Below are 8,319 nucleotides of genomic sequence, written 5' to 3'. Positions count from 1 at the left end.
AATGGCTAGGCTAGCGAAGCAAGCGCGGAGCTGTGCACAGCTGCGCCGTGGGGCTGCCCGGCAACGCAAAGCGACGTCGTCACTCGGCGAGGTTTTCAAGACGACAGTCTTTCTTGGGCTACTGAAACCCAGAAATTTTGGACCGCCTGAATGTCTGTTTCTCTGTCTGTCGGTGACTCGATTCAGCCACACTGCCTTAAGTGAAACGAAATCTGCACAATAGTCTTTATACTCGGAGCCAAATCTAAGCGTCTAAGTCCGGTGTCAATGGTTATACTTGTCAATATTGTTGAACAAGAACAAAACATTACGCAAATAGGAGCCAGAAAATCAATGCATAAGTGATATTTGCAGTGCCCCTGCATTACAACAATCATGAATGCTTGGTTTTCGCGATACCGAATGAATACATTATCTGCAGAAAACCGCCGCCTGCTGTTGCCCGCTCTCCTGGAGACTAACCCGCAGATCAACAATACTGTAGACCCAAGGAAAAGTCACTCCTGTTCAAAACACGCGCCTAACCTCAGCTTATTTCGCTAAGTTTAGTGGTAGCAGGACACATGTTCTTCATTACAGTTGGTAAATAAGATGACAGAGGGCTCCAGTTGATACCTTGTAGACAAAAATCCAGCGGTTTGCGGTTTGCTGACGTTCTCCACCACGACGGAATTCTGCCTCGGGTTCCCAGAGCTCCTACAAGGTAAGCAAATCGAGATTTTTTAAACACGTACAAGATGGTATGAGGAACTCGCTATATGAATATTGTGGTGTTGTTTAGCCGAGACGCTAAGAAGCCAGCTACCGCGGTCCACAAAATTGTTGAGCTGCCAGGCAATGGTTGAGGAATGCAGCGCGTGCCGTATTAAGGGTTTGGCTGCTGCATGCCTCGGTTTGCGCGCTTTTAGCATTGTAAATATTGGCGGCTGTATTATTTTCATCGCAGATAAAGCCGGATAAGCTATTGCGCGGGCAGTCAGAGCCATAAGTACTTAGCAGTTTTTCACCATCAAAGCTTTCGGCTGCGAATAGGGTATATTTGAGAGTGGAACGACGCGAGTGGATTTTCGTGTAGCTTAGCGATCTTTTTCTTCGCAGGAATATACAAAGACATCTATGGAAAGCGGGGAACGGAGAGGGGGGTTACTCTTGTTATGCAGCATCCAAGTGACTCTCAACTTGACTCTAATGATGATGACACAAGTGATGAAACTGCACTTGGATACCGCAGAAGTGCCACCAAGCCTCAGGGATGGCGTGACCAGCAGCCCTCCTGATCGTTCAACAACAACCAGTCTAGAGTCCTGGAAACGATAATTGTCGGCTAGTAGCTGCTGCCCTCCATGAAAGAAAGCAAATGGCCGCAATAGCGTCCTCGTGCCTGTTTCGGATGATGATGATGATTGCAACAAAGGTGGCACTTCCCGCTTTTCGCGTATTTCTTGGACGTCAGCATACTAAACACCCGGCTTCAGTGCAACGGGGACTGCTTTGCCCTAAGCGAAAAAAATGATGCCTCTGAAGGATTTTCGTGTCTCGCTTTGCAAATCGCTGAAATCAGCGAACCAAATTCTTGTACCACGCCCAGATGGAAGACCTCGCATGAAAGCCCTGCAGAGTTTTATCCAGAAGAGGAAAGACGCAATGCCTTCTGGTGATGCCCGTTACAACTACGTCAGCCACAGGCCAGTTGCAGCTCTCTAAAACCTGCCTTTGGTTCTCCGTCGTACGAAAGAATCCAGACAAGAGGTCACAGCTCCATATGCCACAAGGGCGTCTCTGGATTTAGGTGTGCTAAATGCGGCGCTTTCCTTCGGCTGAAGAGCGGAAACAACTGCTTTCTGACTTTTCAAACGCACTAGCATTTTTTGAAAAGTAATGAAACATCACAAGAGTAAACGCGTTAGAAAGCTCCATGAATTAAAAAAAAAGGTTTTTAAGCCATGCTTTTTACCGTTAACTGGCAGATCCGCAAAATTGTTGACCTCCTCTATCTTTTTTAGTTTTTTATGATACATATTGCAACTTGTTTCGGTGGTTCTGTGGTTGCTCTAAAGAAGAAATAAACCAGCAAAAAATTTCCACTGTTTTTAATTATCCTGCCAGTTAAAGGGTCAAGAAATCAGACGGCAACAGGAACGACAGGTTCCACTAGATAGGTTTCTCGTTCCGTTTGGTATAGTCGTGGAACCCAACCTGGTTGTGTAAACGTTGTAGTAGGGTGCTCCGGGTCACGCGCGTCTCCATCGTACGGCAGCGCTGGCATCGAGGCACCTGGCCTGGAGCAGTGGAATGCGGTAAATCTAAATTTACTTAAGCACTCCTTTAGTGTGTTTAGCTTGGAAGGAGCGCGATGGAAAAGGAACAGATTGAGAGATAAGCAGGAAGGCAAAGGGAGACATTTACCGGCCAAATGTCGACAAAGAGTATAGTCTTTTGTCGACGTTTGCAACAAAAGGAGCAGATACGCGGCCAACTTATTTTTGGTGCGAGGTCAGATAATGCTCGGCTTAAACAGCGCCTGGTGTTAAAATAACTGTGCGGTGAATTCTTCCGAAAAGAAGCTTTAAAAATGCCTTCAAAGCAACCTTTTAAAACCAAAATAAACGTCTGGCACTTTGAGTTCACGTTCCCGGCTCCTATTTAAACTCGCGTCTGTCGTAACTGAGGGCGCTCGCTGTGCGGATGCGAGAAATTCGAATTCAGCCTACCTCCGAACGGTAGACCTCGAAGAACGGCAGCAGTGGGAGAGGTGTGCTGATAAGACAGGACAGACAGGTATGCGTGGCTGGGGTGGCGGAGGACTATCGTCTTTGAAAAATCGGATCCAGGAGTGTGCGTCACAAATCACTGTGACCATTGCCTTAATGACTATTTAGTAGGCGGAGAATGAAGAACTGACTCATCTGTATTGTCATCAGTCAAAAGATGTGGCACTATTACCCTCGTAAATATTCCCTGACATTGGTGCTCTTCTGCCTTTAGCACTTTAGTAAATAAATAGGTTTCAAATGGAACTAACCTGTGAACTGCGAAAAGAGTAATGATGTTGACACCACGCAAAGACGTAAAGTGGTGCTGCATGAGCCGCACAAAATGAATCCAGGTAATCTGCAAGTATAGTGCTTACCATACGATACGTGATTACTATCGCCCAAAGTTCTCTTCCCTACGAAAGGAAGGCGGCTTCCCTAAGCCAGATATGTTTGGCAATGCTGCGTCCGCGCACCACATTCTGCAGTAGTCAGGGAGAGCTTTTCTTTTCAAAGTAGCCTTTTTTATTTGGTTGTAGGCCCCTTTTTCAGCTCCACACCATCTCATTGTGTGATCCAGCAGGTGAGTCTTGATTCTACATAAATGTTTGAGGAATTGGATCTCTTCACCAGTAAACTAGAGGTGAGGAAGAAACAATGACATCCCGTGAAAACTCTGTCGAAGGCAATGAATCAGAGATAAAGTTCACTCCCACGTTATGCACCTCGCAAAGATAGCCATTTTTCCAAGATATATGCATAAAAGCAAAGAAAAGATCTTGATAACAATGTTGGGGACAGAAACGATGCAGTTTTATAAAACATATTTGCCAGGTAAGTTCCACTTAATAAACGAAATGACACGGGGAAACTGAAGCGATTAAAACGTTCGAAATAAGTGAAGGCAACGTTAGTAAGTGTCACGCGTCTCACGCGGCGGAGAAATGAGGCTCAACTTGATTCATTTGATGACCACACAATTAATTTATTTATTTATTTAGAAATACTGCAGGCAGCATCGCTGCCCAAGCAGGAGAGGGTTACAAAAGGTGATTATACAATGCATGTTCAAATGCACCAACACTTGTACATTCCACAATCGAGAGGGGCAAACAGTTCCATTGTTCTATGGTGTTAGGAAAAAAAGACTTCTGAAATATTTTAGTGCGGGCGAAGTACGGGCGTATGGTCTTGTTGTGATTGATCCTCGATGACCTTTGTGGTGCGGGAAGCAGATAATCTTCGCGTAACAGGCCGGTTTTATTGTCGTACAGTAGATAAAGAAATTTGAGGCGCGCGACCTGGCGGCGGAGTTGAAGTGACGGCAAGGCGAGTTTCTTTATCATATTTGTTACTGATGACGATGTTCTGTAGTCGGACAAAATGAACCGTGCAGCAAGACGCTGGATACGTTCAATCTTTGTAATATTCTTGGCATGAAACGGATCCCAAACTATTGATGAGTACTCGAGGACTGGGCGAACCAAGGTGCGATAAGCTTCTAATTTAATATTAGAAGGGCATCCTTTCAGTTTTCTTCTCAAGAAGCATAGCTTCTGAAAGGCTTTGTTGCAAATATTATCAACATGCGCATTCCATTTCAGATTATTAGTAATTGTTAAGCCCAAATATTTCACAGACGTTACAACTTCGAGATCACGGTTTTTAATAACATAAGTGTGAATAAACGGATTCTGTTTTGTTGTAAATACCATCGAAACTGATTTTGAAAAATTAATTTCCATTCCCCTCTTATCGCACCAGTCCACGAGTTTACAAACATTTTCATTCAGTACAGCCTGACAAGAACCACTCTTGATAACGGAGTAAACAACACAATCATCTGCAAACAATTTGACCTTTACACCGTCACCAATATCTTTTGCAATATCATTGATGTACACTAAAAAGAGCAAGGGTCCCAACACTGAACCCTGCGGCACTCCTGACAAGACACGTAGACTATCCGACCTAACACCGTCGCATTCCACAAACTGGGTACGGTTTTCAAGGTAAGCCTTTATCCATCGAACTATAATGTCGGGTAAACCAATCTCTGTTAGTCTAGCCAGAAGTAAATTGTGCGGCACTCGGTCAAATGCCTTTGACAGGTCTAAAAATACAGCATCTATTTGTTGGTGATTATCAATTGCGGTTGCGAAGTCATGAATGACAGTTACTAATTGTGTTACTGTGGATACCTTGCGCCTAAATCCATGTTGGTACTCAACAAAAAAGTTGGTATCCTCAAGGTGCTTCGATATGTGGCTTGCTATTATATGTTCCAATATTTTGCAGCAGGTACTAATCAATGAAATTGGCCTGTAGTTTTTTGCTTTTAATATGTAACCTGATTTGGGTATGGGAATTACCTTCGCTGTCAACCAGTCATGTGGCAAAGTGCTCTGCCTGAGCGATGCCTCAAAAAGTACATAGAGGTAGTGCGAAAGTATTTCAGAATATCGTTTTAGAAAGATGTTTGGTATCCCATCCGCGCCGCATGACTTTTTTACATCAAGATTTAAAAGAAGTGCGAATATGCCTTCTTGGTGTAATACCACATCAGGAATTGGAATGCGTGTTGACGATCTGCGAGATTCATTGTGGGTACAGGGGAATGCTGGTTGCGAGAAAGACTGAAAAAACGTGGAATTAAATTCATTTGTAATCTCTTGGAGAACAGTGGTAGTTTTCCCATTAATCTTGAGCTGTTTTGTCTGGCGCTTAGAGTCTGATAAAAAGCGCCAAAATTTCTGAGGCGATTCCTTCAGGAAAGTTGAAAGCGTTTGGCAGTAAAACTTAGAACGTGCAGTACGCAATTTGATGAGCAGGTCATCCTTCATGGTGCGCAGTTCAGAAGTTTTTACCTTCGCCTTGCGCTTTCGAGAAATTCGCCGCTTTAGTTGAATTATCTCTCGTGTGATCCAAGGGTTGTGGTGCCTAATTTTCTTTTTACGCAGTGGAACGTATGCAGAAATACATGACGTGACCAGAGTTTTAAATCTGTCCCAGAGGTATGAAATGTCGCCACCAAGCTGAAATTGATCGAGACTGAAGTGCAAGCTGTCTAAGATAGCTTCATCGTCTGCGGCCGAAAAATCAGGGAATGTTTGGACAGGATGGGTTATTTTCTTTTTTCTACGCACATCTAATGACAGCTGGATGAGCTTGTGATCGGAAATTCCATCGCACGTAGTTACGGAAGAGTTTTCAGGAAAATTATGGCGTATTCGGTTGGCCGCTCCGGTCCTCTGGCTCGGAGTCGCCAGACGTCAAGGCGGCTCGCAATCAGAGCGCCAGAGGCAGCGTATCAACCGAATGCATCGGCGATCTCGGAGCAGGGCGCTGTAGCGCTACCGTGCAGCCAGCGCGGGAAGTCGCCGGGTAAACCGCTGCGTTTTGTTTCACGTGACCCGTCCTCCTGGCCAGAGCGCGCCATGCTCTCACTTCGAAGTCAGAGCGGTCGGGAGCGCTCCGAGTCGGAGACTGACGCTCCGAGAGAACCAACCGAAGGTAGCTCGAGCGCTCGAATTCTACCAACCGAAAGCGCGGCCGCTTTTCAGAGCAGTCCCGAGCGCTCGTAAAGTCCCAACCGAATACGCCATTAGTAACTATTAGGTCTAGCGCTGATTGGGTTGTTTCGGTAATGCGAGTGGGACTTTTTACTAATTGCTCTAAATTGTAAAAAAGTGCAGAATCAAGAAGCAGGCGTGCGCTCTCCGTGTCTTGAGTGCCAGAAACTGACATCTGGTTCCAATCAATGCACGGCAGGTTAAAATCCCCAGTCAATATTAATTTGTCTTTAGGGCGAAGAATACACTCTAGGTGAGCATTTAGGGCTGCCATGTAACTTGATGGGCTTTTGGGTGGCCTGTAAATGACGCTAAAAATAGCAGATAAATCGTGATAATTGATGCGACACCAAATGCTTTCGTGGTCGGGAATATCTTCGAGTCGAACGCAGTCAACTTCATTTTTTAGAATTAGTGCCACGCCTCCGCCCCGCCCTCGGCGATCTCGTCTAAGTAATTTGTGCGTCGGTGGGATGATTTCCGCGTCTAGGATACTCGATGACAGCCATGTTTCGGTTACCGCTAGAATATGGGGATCATGAAGAAATATAAGTTCCTCGAGCTCTTTACATTTATTTACTAGACTTCTAGCATTCATCAGAATTATTCGCAGTGGTTTGGTACTGCATCAAGAGGGAGTGGAAAATTTGGACTGGTGGGTTTGGATTGCATTAGTTGAGGGTTTCGACTGACGAGATGGGATAGCACACGATTTAGCCTCGTCCCACACATAGGTAGTGTCGTCCACATGAAGGCGGTCATAGTCCAGCGTTACTTTGCGACCCTGATCTTTAAACTGTTTGCCATACTTCCACAAGTTTGAGCGTTTAGCTAAAGTATTTTTGCAAAAGTCATGGTTGATTGACAATTTTGTTCCTTTTAGTTTAGAGCAGTTTCGAAGCACTGTCATTTTTTCATTGTAGTCGAAAAAGTTGAGTATAACAGGACGTGGATTATCTGTTTTTTTCTTGCCCACTCTGTGCACCCTTTCGACAGTTTTCGCTACAACCTCCAGTTTTTCGCGAAAAATTTTATCTACTACGTGTTCTTTTAAAGCGGAGTGGTTTTCATCTGGAATTTCGGGAATGCCAAAGATGATCAGATTGCGGCGTCGGCTGCGATCCTCAAAGTCATCTAGTTTTATTTGTTGTTCTTGTACCACTTTTTGCAGAGAACAAACTTCCGTTTTTAAGTGGCTGATTTCTTCTGTATGCTGTGCGAGAACTTTAAGCGTGTTATTCAGCTCAGCGAAGCGCGTGTTCATCGTCTTTTCAAGCGACAACTGCGAGGAGGCAATTTTTTTAATGGATTCTTGAAGAGCTGTTCGCATGTCATTAATAAGTGCCTTGACTTCATCGGAAGGCCCCGGATTGCTTTCCACGTCCCCGGCTAACAAAAGCAAAATAACACCACAAACATCTTGAACCATTGATACACACTTTTCGGGGCATGGCAGGACAATAACACACCTATTATCACTACGGAAGCTGCGGAAATCGTATTTTGAACGAACCTGTACAAAAAGGGCGAGACGAGTCATTGTTGCGTCTGCGGTGGTCCCGCCGTGCCCTCTGAAGCCGCGCTCACTGGATCCGGCTACTTGTACACTCGGTGGTGGCGCTGGAGGCAATGTGTGACGAGCTGATTGCGTCGTGAAGCCGCTCCCAGGATACGCATCCACGTGGGGTTCGACGAGCGTGAATTCACCAAAGCAGCTTGACTGATTGCCCGCTGGTGCGCACAAGGCGATGAGTGGCAGCGAGACCTGTACAAAAAGGGCGAGACGAGTCATTGTTGCGTCTGCGGTGGTCCCGCCGTGCCCTCTGAAGCCGCGCTCACTGGATCCGGCTACTTGTACACTCGGTGGTGGCGCTGGAGGCAATGTGTGACGAGCTGATTGCGTCGTGAAGCCGCTCCCAGGATACGCATCCACGTGGGGTTCGACGAGCGTGAATTCACCAAAGCAGCTTGACTGATTGCCCGCTGGTGCGCAC

At 45.7% G+C, this 8,319-nt stretch overlaps 1 protein-coding gene across 1 annotated transcript; it reads right to left on the bottom strand.

The window, feature by feature from the left end:
* Positions 1–6,475: 6,475 nt before the first annotated feature.
* On the bottom strand, positions 6,476–7,589 carry LOC144175668 (uncharacterized). Its single transcript, XM_077704713.1, has one exon. It carries the CDS (start codon positions 7,587–7,589, stop codon positions 6,954–6,956), a length of 636 nt encoding a protein of 211 aa, XP_077560839.1. The 3' UTR covers positions 6,476–6,953.
* Positions 7,590–8,319: the final 730 nt, after the last annotated feature.

Source organism: Haemaphysalis longicornis, unplaced genomic scaffold (genome assembly GCF_048455015.1).
Source record: "Haemaphysalis longicornis isolate Haplotype H1 unplaced genomic scaffold, Haemaphysalis longicornis Haplotype H1 scaffold_3, whole genome shotgun sequence".
Taxonomy (NCBI): Eukaryota; Metazoa; Arthropoda; class Arachnida; order Ixodida; family Ixodidae; genus Haemaphysalis; species Haemaphysalis longicornis.
Note: the sequence above shows the minus strand (reverse complement) of the source record. Positions and strands in the feature narration are given on the sequence as shown.